The 15886-nt window shown below is 38.4% G+C and overlaps 1 protein-coding gene across 1 annotated transcript in view; it reads right to left on the bottom strand.

Annotated features, from left to right (window-relative positions):
* GINM1 (glycoprotein integral membrane 1) overlaps window positions 1-15255 on the bottom strand; it is a gene marked incomplete in the record, with an annotated part of 656568 nt that extends 641313 nt beyond the window's left edge. Inside the window, 1 exon segment of the mRNA XM_044069040.1 lies at window positions 15105-15255. Within this exon segment, the coding sequence (XP_043924975.1) occupies window positions 15105-15203 (99 nt within the window).
* Window positions 15256-15886: the final 631 nt, after the last annotated feature.

The following is a 15886-nucleotide window of genomic DNA, read 5'->3' as shown; positions in this document are numbered from 1 at the left end:
TTACTATATCGTGGTGGTTTCTACCTGGTTTATTCTCTACTGGATTCTTTTGCTTTTCCGGCGGAAACTTTGGATGGTGGCATTCCTTATCTACACATTAATTGTTGTCTTTCTTCTTCTTGGTTTTTGCCACCCACACACGATGGATACTCCAGCAATAGAACTTGACTACAACCCTGGATTTAAGAGTCCTGGAAGCAGGTTAGCAATATTTTTCAGCAGAATGCTAATCCGTTATTAGGCATGGACTTACATCTTCCTACAACCACTCCCTCCACTACAGGTACTGTGGAGAATCTCAGTGAGTTTTATAACTACTTAAGAGAATTAGAAAATGACTTATAAAAGCTGTATAGATTGATCTGGCAAAGGAGACACATGGAGGCGAGTCTCCACTTTCAGACTATACCCAGGGACATGCGAGTGCTGTGCATGCCCACCTATGGGGATAGCCATCCAGAGTTATTAAAACAATGGCAACAGTTGAACCTTGACTTGAGTAACCAGTATATGAGCCTTCTTATTAGTTATTTTACACCCATTGAGAATGAGCTCATGACCAAAATAGAGACTCTGCATAGGGATCTATGTGAGCATTTCAAGGGTGAAATATATGAGAGGAAGACTGATTTTATGTACACACAAGTAATGGCATACAGTGACAAATTACAACAGACAAAACACAAGAAACTACAGAGGGACTATCATGATTTTCTACCTGGCAATGTCTTTGTGTGACCGAGAATTAATTCTCAATGTAATGGCCATACACGCAGCTCCAGTCATTCCCCAGATGTCGAGAATGAATCACCAGCTTTTGTAGCAACTGTGTCTTTAAACTCTACAGGAACAGTGGTGGAAGGTTTGATTGGAACGGAGGTTACATCAGTGGAAAAGAGTAAGCTGACGGGAACCATGCCACCACTGGACACTCCTCCCCCTAATCAGCAAGCTATGGAGGAACAGCTTGTTTCAAGCAATTTTGGCGCTAAACCAAAGAAAGCACTGGGGAGAAATGGTAATGGTTTTTTACAACTACCGATGCAATACCGTATCAGACAGCAAGCGAGATCCAGCAGCCGAGGGAGACGCAAGAGGAAATTCTCCAGAGAAACAGTGGAGGTAAGGAAAAAGAGCAGGAACTAAGCATGCTCATTTTTAATCTTTCGGGCCATACGCTTAGCCCCAGTGAAGTGACTCTTTTGAACAGAGGTCTCTCTTTCATTCCAGCACAAGCCAGTAATCTTACTGAAGTACTGACTGATTTACGTCTTTTTGCTCGGAACTTATCTCTGAAAATGTTGTTCGATAAGAATGGAGAGACTGATAGGGGGAGTCGGTTTATACGTAAAAGCTCTTTTTCACCAGTTCTTCCCCATACGGTGAACTGTTTTGTGTCAGTGTGTGAACGAGATTTTTACCAATACTTCTCCAATACTGTTTCTAGGAGAGTATATCACAACTTGAATACTGATGAGTGGCACTCTCTCTATGACCTGTCTAATAATGTTGACTTAACCATACAGCCAGCTGACAAAGGGGGAGGGATAGTGGTTTTAGATACCCCTATGTACAATGGAATGATGTTGGATATGTTGAAAGATGATAATACTTCTAGAATGATATCACAACATGTAGTCGATAATATTATAAGAAATGTTCATGATTCATTACATGACCTTTTGATGTGTAGACAAATCAATAGAGACTTTTATGATTATCTTTTGATTTGAGTCTCCCAAGATACCATTAATCAAGGGCTTTCCCAAAGTACACAAGGGAATTACCCCTCCACCCCTACGACCTATAGTGTCAGGAGCTGGATAGGTTACTGAACATATCTCACACTATTTAGAATCAGTTTTAGGGCCTTTAGCAAGGAGTGTCCCCACTATCCTGAAAGACACATATCAGTTACTGAATGATTTAGATGGTTTAATGAATAGTAATAATTTATCTTCTTCTGTCATTCTAGACTCTCTCGATGTCAAGAGTTTATTCACCATTATTCCAAATGAATATGGGATAGAGGCCATAAGGGAGTGTCTACTCAATTTGGGTGCTTTTGATAATAATACACACTTGGTTATTTGCACTCTCCTTGACATAGTTTTGAATAACAATGTGTTTATGCATCATGATGATGTATATGCGCAAATATGGGGTGTGGCTATGGGCACCCCATGCGCAAATTCGTTTGCAAATCTCGTTATGTATTATTGGGAACGAACACATTTGTTTAACAGTGTTTTTTCCAGCATGTTCTACTGTATAGACGTTTTGTAGATGATGTTCTGATTGTATGGGATGGAAGCCAAGACATGTTGTATGACATGGTTAGTTATTTAGAATCTACTACCAATTTTTTAAGGTTCACCATAGAAGTGTCTCATGATGAATTACATTTTCTTGATGTAACAATTTTTAATGACCCAGGACGCGTCCTCTCTACTAATCTTTACAGGAAACCTTGTTGGAGAAATGCAATATTACATTTCAATAGTATGCACCCATGTTCGGTGTTTCCAAACATTGTTAAGGGTCAATTTAAAAGAATCTCTAGATTATGTAGGAATGCCTATGATAGAAAGGTACAGTTAAATAATATGGGAGAATTGTTTGTGATAGAGGCTATACAGCATCTTTACTGAGTAGTTTGGGATACTCAGTTTCGGCTATTATGGCCAGTGATACAGAACGCCCCGATTCCTTGGAGCAACTTGGTACCAGGTCTAACCATAGGGTCCAACATAGATCTAATAAGGTATTTTTCACTACAAGATATACCAGTGATATAAAATATATCACTGATATCATAAGAAAGCATTGGAGTATATTACTTACAGATAACAAGTGTTCCCAATTATTAGGAACAACACCTTGTTTCAGATATAGAAATAGTAAAAATCTGAAGAGATTATTATGTGTTGATAGAACTAATTCTTTTACTAGCAATATGGCTAGACAAATACTAAGGCATGGTACTTTTCCATGCAACAAATGTAATATGTGTGAATACATTAATGGTGAGAGTTGGTTTGATCACCCTCATGCTGGCTATACTTTTAGACCGCATTTTCATGCGACATGTGATAGTACTAACCTTATATATTTGGCAACATGCACAGCATGCACAGCATTTTATGTAGGTAAGACGTCTCGGAGGTTAAGAGACAGAATGTACAATCATGTATACGACATCACAAAGATGAATTTACATAGTGCCCTGGCCAAACATGTGGCTGTATATTCTGATCACAGTTTTACTTTCAGGGTTTTACAGATAGTAGGTATAAATAGTAGAGGGGGTGATAAAGTAAATTATTTAGAGACGCTTGAGGTGGATTTTAAGGCTGAGAGCCCATCTTGAGCCGGCTGTATATCCTGATCACAGTTTTACTTTCAGGGTTTTACAGATAGTAGGTATAAATAGTAGAGGGGGTGATAAAGTAAATTATTTAGAGACGGTTGAGGTGGATTTTAAGGCTGAGAGCCCATCTTGAGCCGGGCTTGAACCAGTCCGTCAGTATCAAGCCTGTTTTAATGGCACGTGATTAACGATCAGTTTAGCCTAATAGTTTCAATAGTTTTATATAATATTCTTTTTACAATAGTTTCATAAGGGGTTTTGTTGGTGTTGTTAGGTTTTAATAACTTGTTTTAATAAGTTGTTTTAATATTAACATATTTGAAGCTAGTCTTGTCTCTATGTCATGTGGCTTAAACACAAGGTGATTATTTATCATTTTTATTTCATTAGGATATAAATTGTGTTGTCTTTCGGTTCTTCATGATTTTCATGTCTTGATTTCATTCTCTGTTCTATAAGGGTTAATGTATTTTTCAACTCACTGTCTCAAATTGCCTAATTGTTTTGATAGATCATTTACTTTGACTGTTAATTATATTAATTGATGATATTAGGTAATATGTATAAAAGTGCTTCACTGAATGTTCTAAGTTAAACCTGATGAAGCGTGTTTTTGATACACGTGAAAGCGCTTGTTATTTTTGATCTGTAATAAATTGATTTCATTACTATATCGTGGTGGTTTCTACCTGGATTATTCTCTACTTCGTTCCTAGCTTCCAAACTTTCACAGGAAAATCATCTATTCCTGGAGACTTTTCTGTAGCTTGGATATACATGACTTTTTTTCTTCTCTTCTCCTATCCTATTAGTAAATGAGCCTCATCGACCCCTAACCTTAGCATATTTAATTATTACATAAACATTTCCATTTGTACTTTTTGCAATGTCCACATTTCTATGCTTTATACAGATTTTCATAAAATATTCAAAATATTTCTAATAGCTCTACAGGATCTCTGGTTATTTTCCTTATTATAGGCTCTATAAGCCTGGCAAAAACCTTTTTTACTTTCTGTTACCTGAGCAATTATGTTATGTCGTCATCAAAATATAGTTGCTTAAAAGCAATCTTTCAAAACGTATGCATATTAAATCGAGCTACTCCTTTATTTTCTCTTCAGTACTCTGCAGTTGTGCCTTTTCTTATCGGATTCCTCCATTCTGCAATACTTCACTCCCTCTAAATAATTATTGTTACTTCTTAACCAGATCTCTTATTTCTACCCTATTTTTAAACTCAATGTTCATTGTATCCCACTGCCTAGTTATATTTTCTGAAGAAATTTCTATCTGTAATAACTCCTAAACAAGTTCTACTACCCATTCCTTAAATTCTTCTCTGTTTAACAGATACAGGATTTCATTACCCCAAATGTTTATTTTGGTCATTATTGGCACTTGATCTGAAATGGTTATTGGATGCACATCAAAACTTTCAATCAAATGCAGAAGTTCCTGTGAAATATAATTTCTGTCTAGCCTGGCCCAGTTTTTGTACTTTGGGGAATACATAAATCATCTAGAATGGAATTTTGTCATTTGACTGTTCAGAAAACAGCCAAAGAGTCTGCCCGTGGAACTCTCCACAGATGGATCAAATCTTGGAAAACCTCTTGAACTAGTTTCCATTTGTGAGGGTTTGCCCTGGTCCTATTCAGCTTACCTGCGACAGAAATTTGCTCTGATGGAATGTAGGATGCATGTAGAATGAGACTGTGATGTGAAGCTATATCTCAAGCTAACATGGCTAGTCTGCAAAGGGAGTAGGACCTGGTTCACCCTTGCTTGTTCATGTACCACAAGACTGTACTGTCTGTAATCACTTGAAGAGGTTCTGGAGACCAGAGAGAGTTTAGAGAGATGAATGCCTTGTTCAGAGTAAGCATCTCCTTGACATTTATGTGCCTGCATCTGTCCTTGTTGTCATGTCCGAAGTATCTGTGGTAACTGAAAGTTTTGGAGAAAGAGGAGATCTGGATTTAAGAATATCTGTTGTCTCCACCAAAAAATTTCTCTGACAAACCTCGTCATTGAGATTTGAAAAAACAAAGGTCGCCGATGCTGGGACCGAAGAGATTTCAGATACCACTGGATCTTTCTCATGTGGAGTCTTGCCAGGAGTATCATGACAATCACAGATGCCCAAAATCCTGAGGTATGCCCTCACAGTGACTGATGTCTGAGTGGAAACCTTAGAAACACATCTAACTAAAGATCTGATTTTTCCTGAGGAAGAAATGTTCTTTGAATTGACATCCCATGAACAAAGTTCTGTGTAAAGGAGTCAAGACAGACTTGAATATTCTCTTGGAATCCTAGCTTGTGTAACAGATCTCTTACCCAAAAGAGAGCGATTCCTGACACTCCACAAAGATAAACATGTTATTGAAATATGGAAAATGTGGATACCTTGTAGCCTGCAATGAGCTATAAAATGGAGCTAGACACATTAACACTCTTGGTGCAACGGATAGTCCAAAGCTTAAGGCACAGAAATGATAATGTGATCTAGACAGAGAAAACCTTAAGAAACATCCAAAGTCTGAATGAATAGGGATATGATCCGAAGCACCTTTTACATCTAGTGTTACCAGGAAACTTCAAAGAGAAGAAGAGGTAACATATTGTGAAGTGACATAATTTTGAATTTGGGCACCCCACAAACAGGTTTAGGAAAGAAAGATCCAGAACTAGTCTCCAATCATTTTCTTTCTTTGTTACTAGGAACATCCTTAAATAAAAACCCTTCCCCACCTCAGAAGGGGGATCTAGTTCTATCAATCCTTGGGACAGCATGTGATGAAGAACAGGAGGAAACAATTATGAGCCAGAAGCAGTTAGCATGAGGGAAGAACCCTTTACTTAGGGCTGTTTTCACCTAAGGCCACGCAAGGTGCAGGAAAAATGGAACCAACAGTGTTATTAATGTCAACAGCAGCTTCTCCAAGGATGAAGACAACATTCTACAAAACAGGGAAGCCTTTCCTGTTTCCCTCTCCCAGGACCAACAAGAAATGGCTCTCCCTTGCTCACAGAGGGGCCCCATCAGCAGCAGAGGTGGTGGCTAACCCCAGTCCATAGTGGTTGTAGGTGCTACACCAGTGGGATCTGGGGTGAAGGATGAGTAGTCTGAGATACAGCTAATGGCCACCCAGACTCACCCACGAAGGTACGCCATCTCACGCATGTCTCCACACAGAGGACGCTCTAGCTGAGAATTGAACAGGGCAAAATCTTACTGTGAGGCAACAATTCTACCGCAGCACCACCACCGCATATATTATATATATATATATATATATATATATATATATATATATATATATATACACACACACACACACACACACACACACACACACTTGTATATGGAATTTTGTTTATAAACCACAAGAAGGAGATTGCAATAAAGTGAAAAAAACAGTATCGAGTTTATCTGGGAAAGGGAAAACCAAAGAAAGAGGAGACAAATATGGAATTATCTGAGGGAGAATGGTAAATAGAATTACAAAACCTAGACAACTATTACAAGGCGAAACAAATTAGGTTGACATACTTCCTATAGACACATTAAAAAGACGAAGTAGAAAACCATCAAGGAGATAGGGGAAATCAAGGGAAAAAGGATATGAAAATGGGAGGGAGGTGCCACTAGTTATAACAAGTTTTGGCAAGGAACTTTCATGAAGTTTGAGAAATACTTGAGAAGGCAAAAGGGGAATTACTAGTGCTCTGAATTACGACCAAAAAGAATTAAGAGAGGGAGACAGGAGAATGGCTTGGCAGAAAATGATGAAGTACAACATCGACAAAAAAAATATTGGGTGAAATATAGGGGCCTACTGGTGATTTTGGAAAAATATGACAAGGAGACAAAAAAAAAAAAAAAAAAAAAAAGAGGGAAAGGGGACTTGAAGAACAGGCAAAAAGGATGATAACAATGAAAGCTTAAGAAGTACTGTAGTCACTATAAAATGTTTGGAAAAGATCCTGGTTCTAAGTTGGACCTGCTTTATAATGTTCAAGATTATGATAAAATACAATTAGCCATAATGAAAAAATTTGGTGCACTATGCATGAGGTATGCAGAAGATTGTAAGAATCATAACGTAATGCGCTAGCATTGTATTAGAAAACAGAAGTGATTTAAAAGCAGGGGCGGCCCGTGCTTCTGGACTGCAGCCCTCCCAGCTGTAAAATAACAAAATTAAACAAAATATAAAATAAAAAATAACAAATAGAAAATAATAAAACGAACTGCGAGTCCCGGAACATCACCGATCGTCGATACTCGGACTGCTGGTGAACCAGTCTGGGGCATGCGCACAGAATCCAGACCGTCTCCCCCAGCAGTCCGGACTACAACATGTGCATCTACATTTACCCAGCAGTCTACGCAGTAATTCTAACTGCATACACTGGAAGGGGATCGGACTGCAACATCCACTGGCAGGATGGTCTCGCGGGACAGAGAGAACGAGCCTTAGGTTCTCTTGCGGGATAACAGCTCCTCGGGCGCAGCAATGATGGTGCAGGATACAACGAACGATGAAGCTTTGGACGTGCAGGGCAGGTAAGAGGTGTGTGTCTGTGTGTAATGCCCCAGTCACTACATGGTGGTGGGTAGAGAATAAGGCTTGAACCCTGTACCTTGGGCTCAAATGGCAAGAGCCTGAATTCCCTACCCACCACCATTTGTAAAGAAAATGCAGATTTTTGCCCCATATTTGTTCTGTGGTTTTTATATGTTTGCTTCTCAACACAGGCAGTGGTGCAGTGGTATCATTGTTGCCCAACAGCTACAGGTTGTCTGGTTTGATTCTTGGCTGGGGTGCCTTCTATGTGGAGTCTGCATGTCCTTCCTGTGTTTGTGTGGGTTTGCTCTGGTGTCCTCTCATCTTACAAAGACATGTCTGAAATGTTTCTTCCTCTGCCAAAAATTTCCTTTTGTTCCAAGTCAGACTTCCCTGGTTAACAAATATTAAATAAATAAAAATGACAAGCATAGGAATTTCAGACTTCATATTCTTCAGAAAGTACATGGTATTATTATAGCAAGTTTATAAGATGGACATTTGAAATTTGTCCCTATTTTTGGGACTGTATTCCCCCATTATTGGCTTTGTCCAGGTTTTTTGTGCCAAGGCTGAGAGCTATGGTGGTAACTGAACTCACTAAATATGTTTGGGGGCTGTATTCCCCCATTATTGGCTTTGTTCAGGTGTTTTGTGCTAAGATGTTGACAGCTATGGTGAGAACTGAATTCACTGAATGTAGCCATTTAAGTTTCAGTCTTCCTCTTTCATAAAACAGATGACTGATTTGGCATAGTGGTATGTTGCTGTGACTGTTTTGCACAGGGTCCTGGGTTCAATGCTTGGCAGTGAAATGTATGGTGGTAACACAGCATTTTATTCTAGCAACTTTCCAACATTATACAAGCATACAGCTGAGTGTCAAGTAGATTTTACAGAAAGTTGAGAACTGCAGGGGAACAAAAGTTTAGTGATGCTTATGCGGAGTCTGTTTGCATTGTTAATAGCACAACCGGTAGTGTACTTGCTTTTGATGCAGAAGGCTGTGGGTTCTACTCCCACAGTAGGTAGATGCATTGCTGATACCGTACTGTATTGTAAAGGGGGTGGATGCTGCAGTCCTTTTTGGTGAAGATACCTAGTAGCTCTGAACCTGTTATCAGTTTGCCATCCATTCCCTATTGCAATTATTAGATGACTTTTACTTCTTCAGAGATTGTGCATATTTACTGATACTTTGATCATGTTTTCCCCATGAAACAAGGAGATAGTTGTTGTCAGGCTTATCATTTTTTAATGAAACAAGGGTAACATACACTTTATTTGTAGATGAAACAATGACGTATAAAAGTTGTTTGCTAGCAGCAACCTCTTCATTAGTTACAGATTTCTTTACTGTGGAATTATTTAGATGACTTTTACTTCTTCAGAGATTGTGCATATTTACTGATACTGGTGGACTGTAGAAGTTTGAGCAGACTTATATGATAGAAATGTTCTGAATTGGGCAGTTTTGTCGTTATTGGTGCATGCATTTTTTTCATTGTTTACTGGAAAAATGTTTTGAATTGGGCAGTTTTGTCATTATTGGTGCATGCATTTTGTTTCATTGTTTACTGGAAAAATGTTCAAAACAAATTTAAAACGCCCTTTACAGCTGTACTACATTGTACAAGGAATATAATTTAATAAAATCAGAAAGGTGCATCAAAGACCATGTGTATGTTTCATGTGCAAGGGGCCTATGATTTGAAAACAGCCCAAAGTTAATCTTTATCTATCACTGGCAAAATGTAGTGGGTTTCAATGCAGTTTCAATGAATGCAAGTTTAAAGGGCAGAGAAGTTTTAATGCTAAGTCTGTTTTCATTGTGAGATTGCATTGCTTTGTTTAGCAGACGTCTTAGTGTTTGTGCTGTAAAATGCAAAATAAAACTTTCAAATGAAGTCCAAATCATCGCAGAAGTAAAGCAGTATTCACATTAGTGTTTATGGTAAATGGGATGAAACAGCCAAGTAATGATTCATTGGAATAGCTGAAGGGGGGAGGCTCCATTTGACCACGATTTTGTGAGGGGGAAGGGTGGCAAATTCAAAGACAGCCCCGGCTGAACTATACCTCTCAACTGTCCAGATTTTCACAGAACAAATAGATTTTTGCTTCTTACTTTTGGTTTGTTCCTCATTAAATGTGTGGTTTTCTGGCAAGTAATTTAGGAATTAAGTCACTAAATAATGACAGACACTGAGTTTCAGACTTCATAACCTTCAGAAAAATGCATGCTAAAGAAAGACCTGTTATTCTATCAACTGTCCCAGTTTATACAACAATTTTTTGTACTGTTTATAAGTCTATTTGGCCTTGACCAGATTTCCTGCATTAACAGGTTGAGAGGTATGTGCAAATAAATTGCTTTAAAGAATTAGGCATATCCAAACCTCTGAACTGTCCCCGATTTTGGCTCAAAATGTTGCTCTTCCCCTAATAATCTCGCCGTAAAATGGCAATTTTGGAAGAAAACGTGGAGGGTTTACAATTAAGAAATAACTGTAATAATCAGAGTTATAGATTACTTTTATTTCAGAAATGCATGCAGATTCTTTTATTTTGTCAGCTGCTCATGTTAGCAGTACTAATATTAAAAAGGTGTCCCTTCTTTGGCAGGTTCCCAGCTGTATTGTGCGGCTATTTTATATTTTTGCATTACGTTTTGGTCCATTTTTCATAAAATTGTGTTTTTTGGCAAATTAGTAGCAAATCATTAAAGACTGAAGTTAGAAAATAATGACAGACATTTGTGTTTCAGATTTCATACCCTTCAGAAATTCATACTAATGCAAGACCTACTACTCTATTACCTTTCTAAGTTTATAATAGCAATATTTAAAATTGTCCTTATTTTGGGCCTTGCCCCACTTCTATGTATGGCTTTGTTCCAGATTTCTTGCTCTGAGGTTAAGAGGTATGACAAATGTGTCAGGGCCATCACAGTCAGCCAGAGACATTTCAAATTGTGACTTACTTGTTGCACCCCACTGCCTCATGTAGTGTGACTCTGGATGTGTCCAAGCAAGGCAAGAAGCAGTTATGCAGTGTAAATGTGCAGAGTATCCCCCCATCCAAGGCAGACACAAGTACTACTTTTATTCTGTCCTTGATTTTGCAGAATGTTCGGGTTTGTCATATTTTTATACTGTTGATTTATGTTTACTATTACTCAGAAAGTGCCTGTTGCTCTGTGTTTAAGTAGCAATACTTTAATGACCATCAGGTAAGCTTGTCTGAGATCGTAATATGCAAGTAAGCTTTAATAAGCATACTGTTAAGGAATTGCCAACATTGAAAGCCTTTCTGTTGTTGCCATATAGAGAATGCTTAATTAGATAATGTATAAGCCTTGGGTAATGAAATGCATATGACAGTATTTGTAATAAAGGACAGGATTACAGTATTTTAAGAAGCTCATTACACTTGTTGGAGACTTCCAGTCATCTCTGCAGGCTTTACCCGTAAACTAAACAGAATGCCAATCGTGTGGTCCATAACCTGTACAGTAATCCTTTAAGCAATGTATCTTGAGCTTGTTTTGTTTGCTTTTCATTTTATACTTTGATCATGTTTTCCCCATGAAACAAGTAGATAGTTGTCAGGCAGCAGGTCTTTTTTTGGATAAGAACCATTTTTACAAGTGGGGGCATCACAGAGATTTCTACTTTCAGCGTGTTACTTGGTACTTTAATAAAGCTGAATATAAATTATAATTAGAACTACAGTGCAAGAAGTGGTTTGAGTTGAGTGCTGCTTGTTTTTCTTATACTTAATTTTGACTGGCATTCCAGTAATGCATTTAAAAAGTAATTTATTTTTTCATGCCTCAACAACCTTTTTGTTTCCATCTAGATATTAAGTAAGCTGTCATGCAGCCAATGCATTGAAATATTTTTATTCTTCTACACTTCATTTTGTCTTGATTGGACTCTCATAATGATGGTTTGGCACCCAGGGCAGCGTATTTGGTTAGTTTTTGTGGTTTTCAGCATACCCCCTCCCCCTTCTAGTTGGTCACACCCCTTCCCATTGGCCCCACCCATTCAGCTGTCTCCTGCAACTCCCCTTTGATTTGAAGTCACCAGCCACCACTGTTAAAAAGGAAAGGTTACCTCAAAGTAAGCACATCCTAGACACATTGAGGTAACCTTTACAAACTCAGCTCTATGTCAAAAGAAAACAAGACATTAATTATGTAAAGAACCATAGAAATAACACTCAGTATTGCACCAGGCTTACCTTGAATTACATGACTCATTTATGGTGCAGCGGTAGCGTTGTTGCCTCACAGCAAGAGGTTCTCCCATTCGATTATTGGCTGGAGTGCCTTCTGTGTGGAGTCTGCATGTCCTCCCAGCGGTTGGGTGGGCGTTCGAAAGACATGCGTAAATGGGCGTGCCTTCGTGGAAGGTTGAACGTCGAGCTGGCACCTCGACGTTCGTAAAAATCTACTGCCAATCATTAGCGGACCGGAGTTCCGCTGTGACGACCCCTAACCGGGAAAAAGCCAAAAGACAACAACATTTAAATCCAGAGGAGATAGCTAATATCCTTGCAGATAAATTCAGTTTAAACTTCTCCCCACTGTCATCTCCAAACTTCTCAATACAAAGTATCTAGTGGTAATTATTTCTAAACAGATACTAAAAATGCTTAGACCAAAAACACCAGCTCTACGGGTCCAGATACTATATCTGGCTGTTTCCTGGTCAGTGTAAAACACCCTCTGTCAGACCTCCTCCTTAAATTAGGTAACCACAACCTCTCTGCTCGATATGTGTCAGAAGCCTGGAAAAAACTGTAGCAGCTACCCTCCAAAAGGGAGGCTCCACCATTGACTCTGGCAGCTACATATCTATCGGCCTCAAATGCATCACTGAAAAGGTGATGGAATGCATCACCATGGACCATTAAAAAACAAGACAGAACTACAATCCATATACCCTAACTAATCTGGCTTTGTGAAAAGTAGATCATACATATTAAACCTAGAGGACTTATTCTGGCTTTTCAAAAGACAGATCATGCCCATTAAACTTAAATGACTTATTTGAAAGAGTGACAGAAAGACTAAATTCTGTTAATACTGTGCACATCTTACCTTAACTTAGTAAAGACTTTTGACACTATATCCCACTCTGACGTCATCAGCAACAAACTGGCTAAACTCAACATAAATCCCTATGAAGCCCACTGGATTGCCAGCTGGCTCATGCGGCAGACATCACTACATCAGAGTTAACGTCACACTATCCCAGGACTGTGTTTCAGAAGGACCTCTACTTGGCATCTCCTCTGCAGTCAAATATGACATTAAAAGCTCTGACTGACCAATCTGTTGAGGCCATCATCAACTTCCCACTCATACACGTCAAAATTACAAATTAAAGGCTGAATGCCAGAAATGTAGCATCAACAAACTGGCTAAACTCGAAGCCCATTGGATTGCCAGCTGGCTCACGCAGCAGACATCACTACATCAGAGTTAATGTCACTATCCCAGGACTCTGTTTGAGAAGGACTTCTACTTGGCATCTCCTCTGCAGGCAAATATGACATTAAAAGCTCTGACTGACCCAATCTGTTGAGGCCATCATCAACTTCCCACTCATACACGCCAAAAAACTCCAGTGTCAAAATTACAAATTAAAGACTAAATGCCAGAAATGTAGCATCATGCAATTTAGGCAACAGGAACTCACACACACAATATATATAAAAACACACCACCACATCTTAGACACTGGGATTAAGCTCTTTCATAGAAAAAAAAAATTATATATATATACTCTCCTTTCACCACCACGCATCCTGTGTCATTAGGAAAGCCTTTAGTCTCATTCAACTGGTTACTAAAGGCATCTTCTCTCAGTCAAAACAGGTCATCTTTTCCCTCTACTCATCAGGCCCAAATGAGCCCTTTGGCACATACATGCCCAGACACCTAACTCAACCTCAAAAATCCCAGTAGCTTCACAAATTAAAAAAAAAAAAAAAAACAGATTTGGGCTCCCTAGGTTAATCAAAGCAGCAAAACGCCATACATCTTTTCTGCAACTCCTGCAAACCTCTAAGGAACCGATCTATGCCTTACCCAAAAAGCTGTAAGTGACACATTCCTCCTTGATTACTCAAAATCCACGAAACAAAAATACAAGCTCCAGGTGTCTAATCTATACAACAAAATTAATAAAATTCATTAGCATGACATATATGCCTCTTATAGAATTCTCCATCTCTAGAAAAGACTCCTGCTTCTATGAAGCAAAGCATGCCCCTCACATCTTCAAATCTGACTCTGACCAAGGATGGGAAATCCTAAACCTAGCCCAGGTCTAGACCCTCCTATCTATTATGGGCAGAAGGAAGAGTAATTAGTTGGGTATACCAATTAATCTGCAGTGATTAGGCTTCAAAAGGCTTAACTGGTCTATTACATAGAAGTCAACCTTTGAACCTATGCCTCCTAATTGGGACACATTCTATAAATAATGCATACCATTACAAGTACTTATTAAGTAATGCATATGCACAAATTCTAAATGATTGTGCTCTGTAACACATGTACAATAAATTTTATTTATTTACTTGCTGTGAATAAGTTGCTATGACACGGTTATTTATGCAGCTTTTTGAATGCTATGCACAATATCGCATCTGCCATTAATTTAAAATTCACATTATGATTACTCAAGCGTTTAGTCTTTTAGTGTAACTAACTCTGTCTCACGCACTCTCCTTTAGGTTTGTGTATTTTTTTCCCTTCCTAGATGCTAATGAAAAATCGTATCTGGGCATTTCCAGTCAACAACAGCGAGACATGCAGTGTGCCAGTGGGCAAGGGGGATTATTCCAGAGAGAGAACAATACTACATTATCTCTGTATAAAACAAAAATCCAGTCTCATTAAAAAAAAAATAAAGTGAATTAATATGTTACTCTCCCTCAAGCTGTCTTTAAGTATGCTTAACGCTGATAATACCATATTCAAAACAGCGTGTGGTTTAAGGCACTCAGATTACACCAGAAACACCAACCATTTCCTGGTAAACTTTCACCATACTCTTATGCCTACAGATTGATTCGCGGAAACCACAGGCATCGGATTAACAAACCAAGAGTCGAAACCCTAGAATGACATGACTCACCTCTCCAAGTTTAGGTGCTGCGGTACCCAAACCTTGTAAAGGAATTGTAAACAATGTCACCACAGCAAACATTAAAGCCAGAAAAGTGAAAACCTCCATCTTGAAATTCTGTGTTTATAAGATGAGGCATCACGGGTAATACCTTAAAGAGCCACTGTGCGATGCCAGTCTGTCTACGTTAATGGTCCAAATGGGTGAACGTACGGTTATTTGTTGTTAGGTTTATAAGGCACCAGTATAATTGCGATAAGGTGCAAACTATGGCGGTGAATGTTTTATATATATATATATATATATATATATATATATATATACAAATGTATACATATATATATATATATATATATATATATATATATATACAAATGTATACATATATATATATATATATATATATATATATATACACACACGCACACAAACTGTTGGTATGCCAGGTGCCTTTAGCAAGCTATTCTGTCATGCTTCGACAATTCTGTCAATGTTGTGTATGACGTAACGAATCTCCATGAAAATGAATTGCAAGGTATTGCAAATTCAAGGATTTCATAAGTGCATTACGAATTTCAACCTTTCACACTGTGAGTGACAGGTAATTCAGACTTCCATACTGACCCGTCAAAAAAATATTAAAAATATAGGCGAAATTGAAGCGTATTAACCCACCAGATGTGCAGTAGCAAGCCCCGCCCAAACCCCGCCTATGACCATTTTGACTGCACTGCCCACCGTTTGATTGAAAGATGCCACCAAAACACAAGGTAATTTAGACCTATATTTCG

The sequence above is a fragment of the Protopterus annectens genome, chromosome 1.part0 (assembly GCF_019279795.1).
Source record: "Protopterus annectens isolate FY-2018-M chromosome 1.part0, PAN1.0, whole genome shotgun sequence".
In the NCBI taxonomy this organism is placed as follows: Eukaryota; Metazoa; Chordata; order Ceratodontiformes; family Protopteridae; genus Protopterus; species Protopterus annectens.
This window is presented reverse-complemented; position numbering and strand designations above follow the sequence as displayed.